Source organism: Stegostoma tigrinum, chromosome 13 (genome assembly GCF_030684315.1).
Source record: "Stegostoma tigrinum isolate sSteTig4 chromosome 13, sSteTig4.hap1, whole genome shotgun sequence".
Lineage (NCBI taxonomy): Eukaryota > Metazoa > Chordata > Chondrichthyes > Orectolobiformes > Stegostomatidae > Stegostoma > Stegostoma tigrinum.
Genome location: NC_081366.1, coordinates 35,939,032 through 35,954,891, shown reverse-complemented (window position 1 = coordinate 35,954,891; position 15,860 = coordinate 35,939,032). Strand labels below are relative to the sequence as shown.

General features: G+C 40.8%; 1 protein-coding gene and 1 long non-coding RNA gene across 2 annotated transcripts; one reads left to right on the top strand and one right to left on the bottom strand.

The window, feature by feature from the left end:
- Positions 1-1,565: 1,565 nt before the first annotated feature.
- On the bottom strand, positions 1,566-8,003 carry LOC132210470 (uncharacterized). Its single transcript, XR_009446612.1, has 3 exons — positions 7,496-8,003; positions 6,571-6,715; positions 1,566-1,837 (listed from the first exon to the last, which is right to left on the bottom strand). It is a non-coding gene; the product is annotated as an uncharacterized LOC132210470 (long non-coding RNA).
- A 108-nt stretch (positions 8,004-8,111) lies between these two features.
- LOC132210469 (heterogeneous nuclear ribonucleoprotein A3-like) lies at positions 8,112-9,266 on the top strand. Its single transcript, XM_059650676.1, has one exon. The coding sequence runs from the start codon at positions 8,166-8,168 to the stop codon at positions 9,120-9,122; it is 957 nt and encodes a 318-aa protein (XP_059506659.1). The 5' UTR covers positions 8,112-8,165; the 3' UTR covers positions 9,123-9,266.
- Positions 9,267-15,860: the final 6,594 nt, after the last annotated feature.

The following is a 15,860-nucleotide window of genomic DNA, read 5'->3' as shown; positions in this document are numbered from 1 at the left end:
GACAGTTCTAGGGTTAGAAGTAATCAGACCACGAAAGGAAAAGAATACAAATGAAGCATTGGCAGCTAAGGATTATTTTGGACGGATTCTGGGAGAACTGATAATCATAGAGCCATGGAGCACAGAAACAGAGCCTTTTGGTTCAACCAGTCCATGCCAAACATAATCCCAAACTAAATTAGTCTCACCCAGCTGTTCTTGGCCCACATGCCCCCAAACGTTTCCTATTTGTGTACTTATCCAAATGTCTTTTAAATGTTGTCATTGTACTCACATCTACTACTTCCTCAGGAAGTTCATTACGTACATGATGCACCCTCTCTGTGAAAGGTTTTCCCCACAATGTTTTTTTTTAAATGTCTCCTCTCACCTTAAAAATAAGCACTATAGTCTTGAAATCCCCCATCCTATCATTAACTCTGTCTATACCCATCATTATTTTATAGACTTCTGTCAAGTCGCCTCTCAACCTCCTGTGGTCCAGTGAAAAAAGTCCCCGCCTATCCAGCCTTTCTTTACGACTGAGGCATTCCATACCCGGCAACATCCTGGTAAATCTCTTCAGAACCCTTTCCAGCTTAATAATATACTTCCCTTAACTGGGTGACCAGAACTGGACACAGTATTCCAGAAAAGGCTTTACTAATGTCCCGTACAACCTCAATATGATGTTCCAACTCCTGTACTCAACGGACTGAGCAATGAAGGCAAGTGTGCTAAATGTCTTTTTAACCACCCTGTCTATTTGCAATGCAAACTTCAAAGAATTATGTATCTGCACCCCTAGTCCCCCTGTTCTACAACACTACCCAAGGCCCTACCATTAATTGTAGAAACCATACCATTGTTTGTTGTACCAAAATGTAATACCTCACATTTATTCGGATTGAACTCCACCTCCATTTTTCAGTCCATTGACTCATTTGATCAAGATCCATTTATAATCTTATAAAACCTTCTTCATTGTCTACTGGTCAATGTAATATGCAACTGTGAAAGGTTTTTTTTTCAGTTATGTTAAAAAGGAGGAGGAATATTCCATTTTATGCTTTACATATGTTGCTCATAAAATAGTGTTTAATCAATAGAACTGTGCACTTTTGAAATCTTGTCATTGTTTCAGCTATTAACCGTCAGTTCAGATTTTAACATATTATTTGTCTCTACGTGGTTTGCAGCTGTTATTAGTAATACAATTCAGTAAAGATTTGCTTTCAAATTTGGATAACAAATTATGTGCGCTGTACGAGCAAAGGAGGAAAGAGAACATGAATACTGTACTAACCTACAGCTATCACCTAAGTTCATAGTGGCACACCTTCCAAATTCTATGTAATCTGCTTCCTTTTAATAGACAATTAAAAGCCAGATGCTGGGCAATGCTGGATGGCTGCATGTGTTACTTTTAGTTTTAGACCGGTAATTGGCTGCCATGCTGTTTGTTCCACATAACTGTTAGCAAACAAATATTCATAGGCTAAGGAACTGTACGTCGAAACGCCAGCACAATTACTTGAAACTATCATGACCTCAACTGTGGAGGTCTATGAGTTAAGGAAGGGAGATAAAAGCATTGTGTGTAGTTTTAGTGTACCTTCTTTACATCACAGATTAAATGATGAAGAAGTTCAAAATAGTGAAGCAAAATGATTGTAATGTTAAATCATATTTATTGAAATTCTTTGATATAACTTCTCTACTTTTAATTACCTGTCACTGATCTTTTTATTATCACCAGGACATGATGGGGGTAGGAGGCTGTAGAAGAATCACAATTGCCACAGCCAACTCCAGTAGCTGTACACTGAATCTTCCTTTGGACCAGCAATAACACACCCTGTTCAATATCACATATGGACATATTTTCACAATCAAGACTAAGAACACTGAATTTCAGTGTGTCTAAAATGTAATGTTTGCAGTAAACAATAAGGAATACTACAAATACTGTAAATCTGATATAGAAAAAGAAAATGCTAGACATATGTAGCCAGGCAGCATCTACAGGAAGAAAAAGAGAATTAATCTTTAACTCAATGGTCTTTGATGAACTCTAATGAAAGAACACTGACTTAAAATACTGTATTATGTTGACATTTACAGACATATGGGGATAATGCATGCTATCCCAATATAAAGGGTAGTTATGAATGGCCCATGGGATAGGATGTCCTGCCCTTAAATTTCATTTCTCCCAGTCATTTTTCCCCACTTTCCACTACCTAGTGTATTATTCTGGCTACAGAGGCAGTATTGGATGCTATTCTGCCCATTAATTGACTAGTCATGCTCGGACTCATGTCCTGGTAAATCAAATAACGAGGACGGTAGAAGGGTCTTTAAACTAGTTTGGTGGGGGGGGGGGCGCACAGGGTTCAGGAGAGTGGAAATGTATGTTATAAAGCAAAAGGATAGCGCAGCATTACAGGGCAGCTATGTGAATAATGTTACCCAGTGTGAGACAGGAAGAACAGTGTGTACAAACATAGAAAAACAGCAGTAAATAGGGTGAAAGGGGGAAAATGATAAATAGGCAAAATTAATGGCTCTTACTCAAATGCATGTTGCAGACCCAACAAATAAATGAATTAACAATATGTATAGGTTATGAACATATAGCCATTATGGAGACGTGGCTATAAAGAAATCAAAGCTGGGAACTAAATATTCAGGGGCACGTGACTTTTTGAAAGCAGGGCAGGAAGGAAAGGGTGGGGGTGTTAGCTTTGTTAATAAGGTGTTGGAATAAGGTTGATAGCAAGAAATGATTTTGCATTGGAAGATGTATAATGGATATCAGTGGAGGCAGGAGAATAACAAGGGGAAAAATTCACAGATACGAACAGTCAGTAGGGGCCCTAAAAGTAGCTAAACAGTAGGACAAAGGCTGTATCAGGATTTAATGAGGGCATGTAAAAAACAATTATACATTAATTGTGGGTGACTTTAATCTTTATACAGATTGGAAAATCAGACTGGCAGAGGTAGACAGGAGGAAGAATTCATAGAGTGTATTCCTGATTGTTTCCTAAAACAATATATTGTGGATCCAATCAAGGATTAGGCTATTTATTGGATCTGGTAACATATAATTAGGCAAGTTTCATAATTGGTTTCAGGGTAAACAGTGACCATAGCAGGGGAGAATTTAGTATTCAGTCTGAGAGGGAGAAACATGGATCAGAAGCAACTATGTTAAACTTAAATAAGGGTAATTACAAAGGAATGAGAGCAGTGCTAGCTGGAGTGGACTGGGAAAGGAGATTAGTACAGACATGTTTGAGGAGCAATGGCAGATAATTGAATAAAAAGGGCTTACAGCAAAACTATATCACAGTGAAAAAGAAGGATTCTAGGAATGGGATAACCATAGTTAACCAGGAAAGTTAAGGACAGCATCAAATTGAAAGAAAAAATCTACTGTGGCAAAGATTAGTGGTAAACCAGATGATTTGGAGAAGTTGTACAGGCAACAAAAGACGACCCAAAAAAAAGGGAAAGTGAAAACAGAGGGTAAACTTGCAAGTAATATCAGACGGACAGCAAGAACTTCTTTAAATATATAAAAAGGTTGAGAGAGGCTTAAGTGGCTATAGGCCCCTTGGTGAATGAGACAGGTGAAATAATAATGGGGAACCAGGAAATGGCAGAAGAGTTGAATAAATACTTTGCATCAGTCTTCACAGTAGAGGATACTAATAACATTCAAAAAATACCAGAAAAAAGAGAGCAAAAAGGGAGGAAATAAATACAATAACCATCACTAGAAAAAATTACCGGGGTAACTAACGGGTCCAAAGACCAATAAGTGCCTTTGAGCTATTGGGATGCTTCCTAGGATGTTAAAAGATGTTAAAAGAAGTAACTAGAAATACAGTTTCTGCAAAAGTGCTGGAGGATTGGAAAACTACCAATGTAACACTTTAAAAAGGTAAGGAGACAAAAATGCAGATAACTATAGGCTAGTTAGCTTAACACCCATTGTTGGGAAAATGTTACGAAGTAACAGTGGAACATTTAGAAATGCATAACACAATCAACTAGGGTTAGCATAGAAAAAGGGGAAGCTCAGGATGTAGTATATATTGATTTCCAAAGGAATTTGATAAGATATCACCCATTAGGCTACTTAATAAGAGTCAATGGTGTTGGACATAGCAAATGAGAATGGATAGAGGATTGGCTAACTAATAGAAACAGAAAATTTGGATAAAGGGTGGGCACTTTCAGAATGGTAACCTGTAACTAATGGAGTCCATAGAATCAGTGTTGGGATCATAGTCAGTAATGACATATATTAATGATATGGATTAAAAAGAACAGAGTGTATTATAAGCTCTCTGATGAAGGGTCTAGGCCCGAAACGTCAGCTTTTGTGCTCCTGAGATGCTGTTTGGCCTGCTGTGTTCATCCAGCTTCATACTTTGTTATCTTAGAGTATATTATAGCCAGGTTTGCAGATGGCACAATAATAGGTGGGAAGTCAGGTGCAATGGATGCTACAAGGAGTCCGCAGAGGGATATAGCCAAGTGAAGTGACCGGGCAAAAAGCACGGTAGATGGAATACAATGTGGTAAAATATGAAGTTATGCACTTTGGCTAGAAGGATACAGAAAATGAATAATATTTGAATGGAGAAAGACTGCAGAAAGCTACGAGACAGAAGGGTTTAGGGGTCCTTTTGCATCAACCACAAAAGTAGAACACAGGTTCATGAGGTAACAGGGAAGTTAGATTAAATATTAACCTTTATTTCAACAGGAACAGAATATAAAAATAGGGAGGTCTTGCTAAAACTATACATGACAGGTCACAGATGTAATACTGAGAATGGTTTTGGTCCCCTTATCTAAGGAAAAGGGTACTGGCATTGGAAGCAGTGCACAGAAGGTTTTATTAGGTCGATCCCAGGTATGGAGGGATTGTTCTTATGAGGAGAAATTGGGTAGCTTTGGTCTATATTCACTGGAGTTTAAACAATGAGAAGCAACATTATTTAAAAGACAACATTCTTCACAGGATAGATGGGGTGATCTTGTTTCTCCTTGTTGGAGATTCTAGGACAAGAGGGCATAATCTCAGAATAAGGGTTCACCCATGTATGACAGAGATGAGGAGGAATTCCTTCTGTCAGAAGATAGTGAATTTATGCAATTCTTTACCACAGACGGCTATGGAGGCTGGGTTGTTAACTATACTCACGGCTGAGATAGACAGATTTTTAATTATGAAATGAATCAAGGATGATGGCGAAAAGGCAGGAAAGTGGAATTAAAGATTATCAGATCAGCAATTCTCTAAATGGCAGCGCAGACTTGTGGGTTGAGTGGCCTGCTTCTGCTTCTATATCTTATGGCTTAGGGCCTCAAAAGACCTAAGCACAGGTGGGCTGACCGATGTCTCTCCTTCCCATCGTATTATGGAGAGCAACTCAGGGGTGAGTGGGTTAGAAACTTTCTTGTTAATTCTCATGACATAACAGATAGGGAGATACTGTTGTTATTAGTAGAAGAATCAAGAACCAGACGGTACAGATTTACGGAAACTGACCAAGAAACAATGGTCTTATGAAGAAAAACACAGCAAGTTGCTATGATCTGGAACACAGTCTCAGTGTGTGATGTAGACACAGCCAGTTCAGGTTTTTAAAAGGAATTTGCTCATTATCTGAAAAGGAAAGATTTGCAGGGCTATAGGGAATAGTTGAGAAGTGGCACGAGGTCAAGTACTTATTCAAAAGTAAATGTGAGGTTATCCATTTTGGTAGGAATAACAGCTAAATGGACAGTTATTTGAATGGTAAACAAGTGCAACAGAGGGACCTGGATGCCCTTGTGCATGAATCACAAAAAGTTGGTTTGCAGATGAAGCAGGTTATTAAGAAGGCAAATGGACCTCATGCCGCTTCTCAACTATTCCCTATAGCCCTGCAAATCTTTCCCATTGCTAGAGGCATGGAGTTTAAAAATAGCGAGGTTTTGCTGCAGCTGTATAGGGTACTGGTGAGGCCATAAAGGGAGTACTGTGTACAGTTTTGTTCTCCTTACTTGAGAAAGGATATAGTGGCACTGGAGGGGTTGCAGAGGAGGTTCACTAGGTTGATTCCAGTGTTGAGGAGGTTGGCTTATGAGGAGAGATGGAGTAGATTGGGACGATACCCATTGGAATTTAGAAGAATGAATGGGGGGAGTGAATCTTAGAGAAACAAATAAAATTACAAGGGAATAGATATGATAGAAGTGGGGAGGTTGTTTCCACTGGCAGGTGAAACTGGAACTGGGAGGCACGGCCTCAAATTAAGGGGCAGCAGATTTAGGACTGAGTTGAGAAGCAACTTCTTCACTCAAAGGGTCATGAATCTGTGGAATTCCCTACCCAGTGAAGCAGTTGAAACTGTTTTGTTGAACGGTTTTTAAGGCAAAGATAGACAGATTTTTGAATAGGAAGGGAATTAAGGATAATGGTGAGCAGACGGATAAATGGTGCTGAGTCCACACTCTGATTTAATTGAATGGCAGAGCAGGGCCAACAGGCCAGATGGCCTACTTCCACTTCTATTTCTTACGTACTGAGTTGGCAGTTTGGTGGTTAGCACTGCTACCTCACAGTGTGAGAGACTCAAGGTTCAATTCCAGCTTTGGGTGACCATCCGTGTGGAGTTTGCACATTCTCCCTGTGTCTGTGTGGGTTTCCTCTTGGTGCTCCAGCTTCCTCCTACAGGCCAAAGGTATGCAGATTAGGTGGATTAGACACGGGAAATGCAGGGTTACAGGGATGGGGTAGGGGGTGAGTCAGGATGGGATGCTCTTTGGAGAGTCTACGTGGACTTGTTGGGCCAAGTGGTCTGTTTGCACTCTGAAGGAATTATTTTAAAAATCCAATACAGACAAAATAGAATAATGTGGAAGCAGGCCATCTAGTCCATTAAGTTCACATCGACCCTCTGAAGAACACGCCATCCAGACCTACTACCTTGCCCGAAAAACCTACATCTCCCATGGCTAATCCACTGACCTTGCACATCCCTGAACGCTACAGGCAATTTAGCAAGGCCAATTCAACTAATCTGCACATTTTTGGACTGTTGGAGAAAACTCATACAGACACAAGGGGAATATGCAAAGTCCGTACAGTCGCCCGAAGCTAGATATGTGTTTGGTTGTCAGTCCAGTATTATCCACGTCTGGATCTTATTGCTTTTCAACTGGTGCACGAATCAGTGGGGCTAAGTGATGAAAGCTCCCGCATTATATTTAATCACATTCGGCAACCCTAGTTTCCCTATGATGGTCCCTGTTATTATCAAATTTGCGATGATAATTTCTCGTTTTCTAACTTCCTACGCGATAAAGGAAACTAAGAACGTAATATAATATTTAAATAACAATTCTATTACGTGTGCCTGTTCTAGTCTAGATAACACAGTAATCTAATCCCGCCCCTCACTTGAAAGACTGAGCTTCAACTGCACAACACGTGGAAAAAGAAACTTACGCCTGGAGTTCACTTCTTGTTTGTGTGCAATTTACTTCCTATGTCACTTGTTCCGTTGCCCCTCCCGCCCGGGGGGGGGAAGCACCAACTGAAATGGGAAAGTGGCATATCTTGGGGGTGGGTGCGCACCATATTGGAGCGGAAGGCGCCCATTTTAGGTCGGGCCGTGTGGACGCCGATCTATATTTTTGACATCCGCCGGGTCGCTCGACGTCCGGCCTTTCGAAAAGGACTCGCCGCCGGGGAATCAGGCGATTTCCCGCTCTCTCGCCGCCAGAGGAAGGCAAAACGGGCCTGAGTGATCGTGCACATGCGCACATCCACAACAGTCAACGCTAAACAAGTCAGCGGCTGTGCATTACCTGCACCCAAGTTTACAATGTGCTCCTTACTATATACAAAGGATGTGTTTCTTATTGGGGTGAGCAGTGGTTGAAGCTTGCAGCTTGAGGTGATCACTCCATGTCTCTTTCTCTGGAGGACAATGGAACAGACAGGGCTCCTCAACTGCAGCACAGAATGGGGCTGAGGTTACCTAGCAGCCAGAGGCGGGCCAATCAGGACGGCGGAGCGGAGGTGTAGCCCCGCCCCCTCCCACCCCGCTATATAAGGCGCTCATTAGGCAGGCAGTCAGTCTCCCGCAGTGTGAAGTGAAAGCGGTTGTTGCAACATGGCGAGGGAACAGCTCTGTAAGCTATTTGTTGGCGGGCTCAGCTTTGAAACGGTAGAAGGGAACCTGCGGAACCATTTTGAGAAGTGGGGCAAGCTAACTGACTGTGTTGTCGTACAAGATACGATCACCCGGCGCCCCCGAGGCTTCGGCTTTGTCACATATTCTTCGCCGAGCGAGGCGGATGCTGCAATGGCTGCTAGGCCTCATGTCTTAGATGGCCGCACGGTGGATCTGAAACGAGCTGTGCCAAGGGAAGACTCCAACAAACCTGGCTTCAACATGAAGGTAAAGAAGATCTTTGTTGGCGGTATAAAAGAGAACCTTGGCGAGAATGATTTACAAAGCTACTTCTCAGACTATGGTATGATTGAGAAAGTAGATGTGATCTGTGACCGAGAGACTGGCAAGAAAAGAGGCTTTGCCTTTGTGTACTTCGATGACCATGATTCTGTTGATAAAGCGGTTATACAGAAGTACCACATGATTAATGGCTACCGGTGTGAAGTCAAGAAAGGTTTGTCGAAGGAGGAGATGCAGAGCGCAACTAGACCTCGAGGCCGAGCTGGCAACTTTAGCCAGAGAAACGGTCGGAGTAATGGCAATTTTGGAAACGCGGCCGGGTATGGCGGCGGCGGAGGCGGCTACTACAATGATAGAGGAAATCGAGGCGACGTCTATGGTGGTTATGGTGATGGGGGGTATCCTCGGCGTGACCGTTCTTTCTCAGGCGGCAGCTATGGTGATCAGATTGGGAATTATAGAGGAGGCGGTGGCTTCGATCGTGGAAATTTCCAGGATGCTTATGACAACTTTGGGAGTTATTCCCCTGAGCAGTCCAACTATGGTCCTATGAGAGGAGGGGGTGGTATGGAAAAATATGCTGGACCCTACAGGGGAGATTACGGTGTTAGCAATAGAAGCAGGAACAGAGATTACGGAGGATATGCCTTTTAGTTTGCCCTTTTTTGGGGGGAGGGCTTGGGTGATGGTTTAAAAAGGGGGTTGCGTAGCTGCAAAATGTACTCGAGCAATGCATACCAAGAAATCTGCATTCTTTTTTGTTTTAACTTTTTTCATAATAAACTACATTTGAATTTATCTCCCTTTTTGTCTGTAGTCTCTCTTTCTGGGTGCAATACCTGAAGATGCTGAGGGTTTTAACTTCGTTTGCGGCAATTGCTTTTATTAGTGGTTTTGTTTCCAGTTCTTTGTATATCTTGTAACAAGTTTTAACTTTCCAGGCACATTTTTGGAATAAATGTAGCTGTCAACTTGCTGCTTTTCTTAGTGCAGATTTGTTGGTTTGGGTAAAGGGAAATCCATCTTTATGAAAAGATGGATTAGAATTGCTTTTTTAAAATCAAAATGGTAGAACTCTGATTTCTACTTGCTGGAGGTCGTATTTTGTGGAATGCTTGCTTTTGAACACTTGCAGTATTGAAATTAGGCCTGAGGGACATTAAAAATTTCACTTGTTCTTTTGCAACTACTTGTTGACTTTGTTCTGGAGTATTTGTTTTGAATGTGGTGAATACGACTTACTGTTTTAGCCAGCTTTCATCCAGGCCTTCCCTCTTTTAAGCAGTCTGACAGCAACAGTGTACTTTTGTTTTATAAACCCCCTTGTGCCTGACTGTGTTGCCTTACACAGTACCAGATTTTTGTCTGCTACCTCACAAAAATCCTTGATTCAAATTCTTCCAATGCACAGCCCTGTAGATGCTAGAAACTTGAGACCAAAACCAGGTGTTGGCAAAACTATGCAGTTCTGAGGCAAAACAGTTAACACTTCAAATTCAGTATGATCCTTCGTATTGGACTTGCAACATTTTAACTCAATTTCTCTGTACAGATGCTTGTGAAACCTGTATCTCCAGCACTTCCTGATTCCATCTGCTCAATTTATTACTGAGGCTGAGTATCTGCTTTTAAATTGTACTGTTGTACACGTACTTGAGATTGAGATGTGGGGGTGGAATTGAAAAATACTGCAACTTAATTTGATCATCAGAACAGTAAACCTTTCAGCCCATGAGCCCCTTCGGTTCAGCTAGATCATGGCTGATCTTTGGCTTAATGCATATACTTAGTTTTTGGCCCATGTTCTTTGAGTTTTAAAAAAAAATTAATCAACCTCTGATTTTAAAACTTAACTGATCTTTTATCAACAGCAATTTGTAGAATAGGTGAAGAGACACTTTCCAAGGAATTCAGTACAAATTGTCCAGAAAACTGGATCAACTTGCATAATATGTGCACAGACCTAATCCCCTGAAGTCCAGGTATTGTTCTTGTAAACCTTTGTATTTCCTTTAGCAGATCTAGGCAACAGATCCTAACAGAACTGCAAGTGGAATCTAACTAGGGTTTTTAGCTGCAGCATAACCTTTTTTGCATTCAATACTCAAGATATAACTTGTGGGTCTTTTAAAAGAAGCGCAAATCATCAGCTTCAAAATTTTAGAAGGAAGTACTGACCCTCTTGCTTTTAGTTCACATAAACTGAATAAGTGGTGACTACATAACATTTTCAGCAAAAACCATAGTTAAACCTTTATTCCTTGCACATCTCTCTACTGGAGAGAGTTCTTTTTGGGCTAAGATGTTTAATTTTTTAATCTTACTGCAAAACTTGATTCAGCTCCTAGCTATGCTTGGCTCCTTGCATCAGTTCAACAGTTCATTCACTCTTGAGCATGCTGCATGCTCAGTTTAAAGTTGGTATATGGGGTTGGAATTAAGGGTCTGGCAGGAATAAAGACTCGCATTGTGTATGGAAAATACCATCATAGTGGAAGTACCAATTTGCTTAAAGTATACATAGGGCACCAGCAAAATGCTTTGCTGCAACCTGGACTTTGCTCACTCATAAAGCGAGATTGCTTTGAACATGGCTTCAAAAATGAAATTTTGACTAAGCTACAAACTAGCTGAGTCCTGTTTTGGAAGGGTTAAGACAATCTAGGAATTCCTAGTTGGTCTCATGATCACTGACTTTGTCTTTGACTCTGACTCTGGCAACATTGTTCTCTTGTAGTTCCATATGCTCAAGGCCATCACATTGGGTAAGTACATAATTAGTCAATCAGTTCTTGAGACAGGTTTGAAATTGTGAAGCAGAAAGTTTCGATGAATGATTTGGGTTTATAGAAAACTTTGCAATAATTTTCTTAAACTAAAGATGGGGAGATGGTTTTAGTGTTTAAGAATACTGGAATTCAGTGTTTGACGTGGAGCGTTACCTTCAAATAGAATGTAATTTTAAATGTCACTTTTGAGCATCTCCTCTTGTACTTAAATTCAAGAGCTGTTATGGGAGCCATTTTGTATTTAATTAGATTCTACAAATAACAGCATGAATGATTTGTGCTTTAATAAAACAAATGTTGGCCAAGATAACTACTGCTTGCATTTTATATAGAACTTTTTTACCTTGATTATCACGGCTATAAAGGAAGAACATGGATACAGAGTATTAGGAAGAGTCTTGGTCAGAGATCATTTCTAAGGAGAGAATCCCAGAATGTGGGGCCTAGATTCCTGAAGGTTATCCCTGCCAATAGTGGGGTGAAGAGCAGGATGCAAGAGAGGAGTCTCCCTGTCTGACCAAATAGTATCAACGAACCTTTAACTCACCTACACCAGAAGATTGGGAGGACAGGCCTAACAACTGAAGGACAGGTTTGGTGTACTTGGATATTCATTAGGATTATGGTTTTCTATCTTTCTAGTAATACTTCCTTGTAACTATTAAACTACTGCATTTCAGCTTTAGAAAGCAAATCCTCTTGATACCTACCAATTGTCATTCAAATTTTGTCTTGTTGAACCATGCACTTTGCCTAGTCTCTAGATTATAGGAAGTGAACTTCAAATACTAAGTTGCTTTCTTCTCATTTTTGAGTGGTAATATGTTAAACTGATCTTTAGTGTTTTACTTTCCAGTAAAGTCAGTCTTAATGCTTAATTCCATGAGATCAAGATCTCCTACAACAGATACATGTTAAGACACTAGAAAAAGAGCTGTATTGCTGTTTTAATATCGCATCATTAAAACAATGTTTTTTGTTTTCACACTTCTCTTCCAGGCTACTAACTGCTCACTCTTCTCTTATGCAGCCCTCAAGCAGGAGTGAACAATTTTGGGTCTCCGCTTCACAACACCTGTCATCATTGATGTCTGCCAGCCTGATAAAGGATGAGCTTCTCCAGGGTGAGACTGGTTTTGCTGCTCTTGCAGTGCTGAAACAGCCAAGCTACCTTCTGTGCTGCTGTATCAATATGAAACTTATGGGATGGAAATACTAAAACTTGCATGTTATATTCAGTTGACTTGCCAATAATGTTTTTGAATGAAATAACCAGCTATTTTAATTGGTTTGATTTCTGAAAGTAGGTTACACCAAGTCAAGCAAAGCCAAAAGTGCAGCTAAAAGCCCAGAAAGGAGAGCACCAATGTATTGGGTGAAGCAACAGTAACAGAAGGCATGAAAATACTTAACATATGTGAAGTTACTCCCAGGCAAAGCCACAAGGAACATGTATGATGTTTAACTTGACAAGTCTTTTAGTAATAGCTGAAACAAAGGTAGTGACGAATATTTTCAACACATCTTGATGTACTGCATTAAGGACTTTATTGCTGTTTGCCAGAATGCTGAATAGGTAGCCTGTGGAACCATAAGATTGAGGAAATACTTTTCCTCACCAGTGTTTACAATAGAGAGGGGCATGGATCTAGGGAATGTGAGAACTGAATAGTGATGTCACCACTGGTTTGTGCATGGGAAATCATGTCTGTCTAGCTTGATATGGTGTTTTTGAAGATGTGACAGAATAGTAGACATTGTCTGCATGGGCATCAGAAAAAGTTGGACAAATTACTGCTTGGTGAACTGGTTAATAAAGTTAGATCGCATAGAATCCAGAGGAGTTAGATAATTGGTACAAAATCTCCTTGAAGATGGGAGACAAGGTGGTGGAGGGTTGCTTTAAAGACTGGACACTCATGACTAGCAGTGTGCCACAAGAATCTGTGCTGGGTCCCTTGCTTTTGACATTTATGGATGAATATAGGAAGCATGATTATACACTGCAGATGACACCAGAATTGGTGATGTAGTGGCCAGTGAAGACGATGCCTGTGCAATGGAACCTTGATCAGATAGGTCCCATAAGTCAAGTGGCAGATGGTGTCAAGTTTTGATTGAGGTATTTGTTTTTTCTTAAGGTAAACCATGGCAGGGCTTCGCCAGTTAATGGCAAGATCATGGTGTGCTGCTGAGTGAAGACCTTGGGGTGCAGCTGCATAGTTCCTGCAGTTGTAGCTAGACAGGGTATTAAGGCATTCAGTGTTTTTTTGGCCTTTGTTGGTCAGTGAATAAAGTATAGGAATTGGGATGTCATGTGGCTATTTAGAACATTGAGGCCACTTCTTAGAATGTTGCAGACGATGCTGATCACTTTACTATAGGAAAAGGTAAATTTGAAAGGGTTCAGAAGAGATTTACAAAGATGTTGCTGAGTTGGAGGGCTTAAGCTACAGGGGGAGGCTGAATAGAGAGGGGCCCTTTCCTTGGAGTGTCAGGAGCTGCAAGGTAACCTTCATAGTTTATAAAACATGAGGGGCATGGATAGGGCAAATAGTCAAGGTCCCTTTCCTAGGGTAGGGGAGCTCAAAACTAGAGGGCACAGGGGAATTTTTTTAAAAAGGACCTGAAGGGCAACTGCATGAGCCTGCCACAGGGACCACATGTTTCTGGATGGGTCCACACAGGCAGGGTTAGGGATATGCCCCAATGCTGGCATGTGGGCCTACATAGGCTTGGCTGTCCAGACAGCACAGACTAGTTGGACCAAAGGATCTGTTACTGTACTGCATAATCGATGCTAAATTGGGACCTTAGTGCCTTTTTAAGGTTGACTACCACAGTTTCTTTTGAAGAGTTGAAGGTTGACTTAAACTGAAAAGTATGGTATACACTTGTGCAAGACTCCAGTAACCTGAGCAGACTGAAAAAAGCTGAGATTTTTGCCTTCAAGTAAAATGGCATGTAGCAACTGAAACACTTAGTGGCAGGCAGTTTGGTCATTGTCTTACTCCATTATGCAATATCTTACATTGTGAGTTACACAGCATCCAAAGCCCTTGCAATGCCAAAGTGCATCGCCATCTGTGAGTACTGGTGATCCACACCAACTAAATTCATGTGGTTACTCCTTTTCAACCTGATCTCTCTTTCAGGCAAAGAACATGGACAAGCAGTGACAAATTCTCTACCACTGTCTTAGCTGGATATGCTCTGAGGACTGAGATAACAAGGCGTAGAGCTGGATGAACACAGCAGGCCAAGTGACATCAGAGGAGCAGGAAAGCTGAGGTTTGAAGCAGGGTCTAGGCCGAAACGTTAGCTTTCCTGCTCCTCTGCCACTTGGCCTGCTATGTTCATCCAGCTCTACATCTTGTTATCGCAGATTCTCCAGCATTTTAGTTCCTACTATCTATGTTGTACTACTGTGCACTGAATGCATATAGATACTTCAGTATCACTTGCTACAGATATTAGTGATCTATAGTGATTTAATAGTATCATGCATGTCACTTTAAAAGTATTTATTGAACATGAGTTGACCAGAACTGTTACCTCCACGTAGCAAAAACTTGTCCAGTACTGCTCTTGAGCAGTTTCATGATGTATAGCAAAGTGAATACTCCAACCCTTTTAGCTAGCTTCATGGTCACTATTTATCTACTTCCAGTTGGGACAATACCACCTTGGAATCCATGCATAAAAATACTAGCAATAACATGCTAATCATAAGGTACATAAAACACCCTGTAACTGAATTTATATGGAGAATGTTGGTTGTGGCTTATGAATATGGTGGTAGCCTAATGAGTACATAGCATTCTGTTTACAGCCTCTTCTGCCAAGTTGAAATTGTGTCCACTAAGTTGGTTGTTTTCATGTATTGAAAAGTAAGTTAACAGACATTCATGATGTCAAATGTCAGTCCTGGGCATAACTTTGAGTGAAGCCTGAAGAACCAAGCAAATGCCATAACTCAACTAAAACTCCTTTCAATGCTGCAGATGAGGTTGTATAAGAGCTTAGATGCCAACTGAAATTTCAACTGGCCAATTTTAAGCTGTACAGTAACTTGTAATGTTGTGCAAACAGGACAAAATCTCTAAGCTTGTGACTGCTGTAGTTATCACTGAGGTGACTTGGCAAACTGCTTAATCAAAACATTGGTTAATCTACAAAGTAGAGTAGAATGAAGTGGATTTGTCTAATGGAGTATGGCCAGGATTAATAGTATGATCAGTTTTTTTTATAAATTATATGACCAGAATGTTCAATGAAGTTTGACCCAGTAGCAGGCTCTCTTCCCTGTCCAAGCTTTTTCTCAGTTTACCATCCCTCTGAAAGAGGAATAGGACTTCACAGCTGGTTAATTACATAAATGGCTGTAGATTCCAGCCATCCATGGCTGGATAGTAAAGCTCATAATGCCCTCCATTATCCTCACCTATTTGCACAAGATCTGTGGATATTAAATGAAAATGTCTCTCTGGCCAAAGTGGTTGCTTAAGGCAAGTAATTCTTCCAGGTACTGAACCTATTTCTTTAGACTTCCAATGCTACATTTAATGTATCCTGATGAAATGTTAATTGCACTTTATATCAT

Bases quoted from the DNA above. Each gene is read 5' to 3' on its own strand.
- LOC132210469 (XM_059650676.1), top strand. From the start codon at position 8,166: ATGGCGAGGGAACAGCTCTGTAAGCTATTTGTTGGCGGGCTCAGCTTT.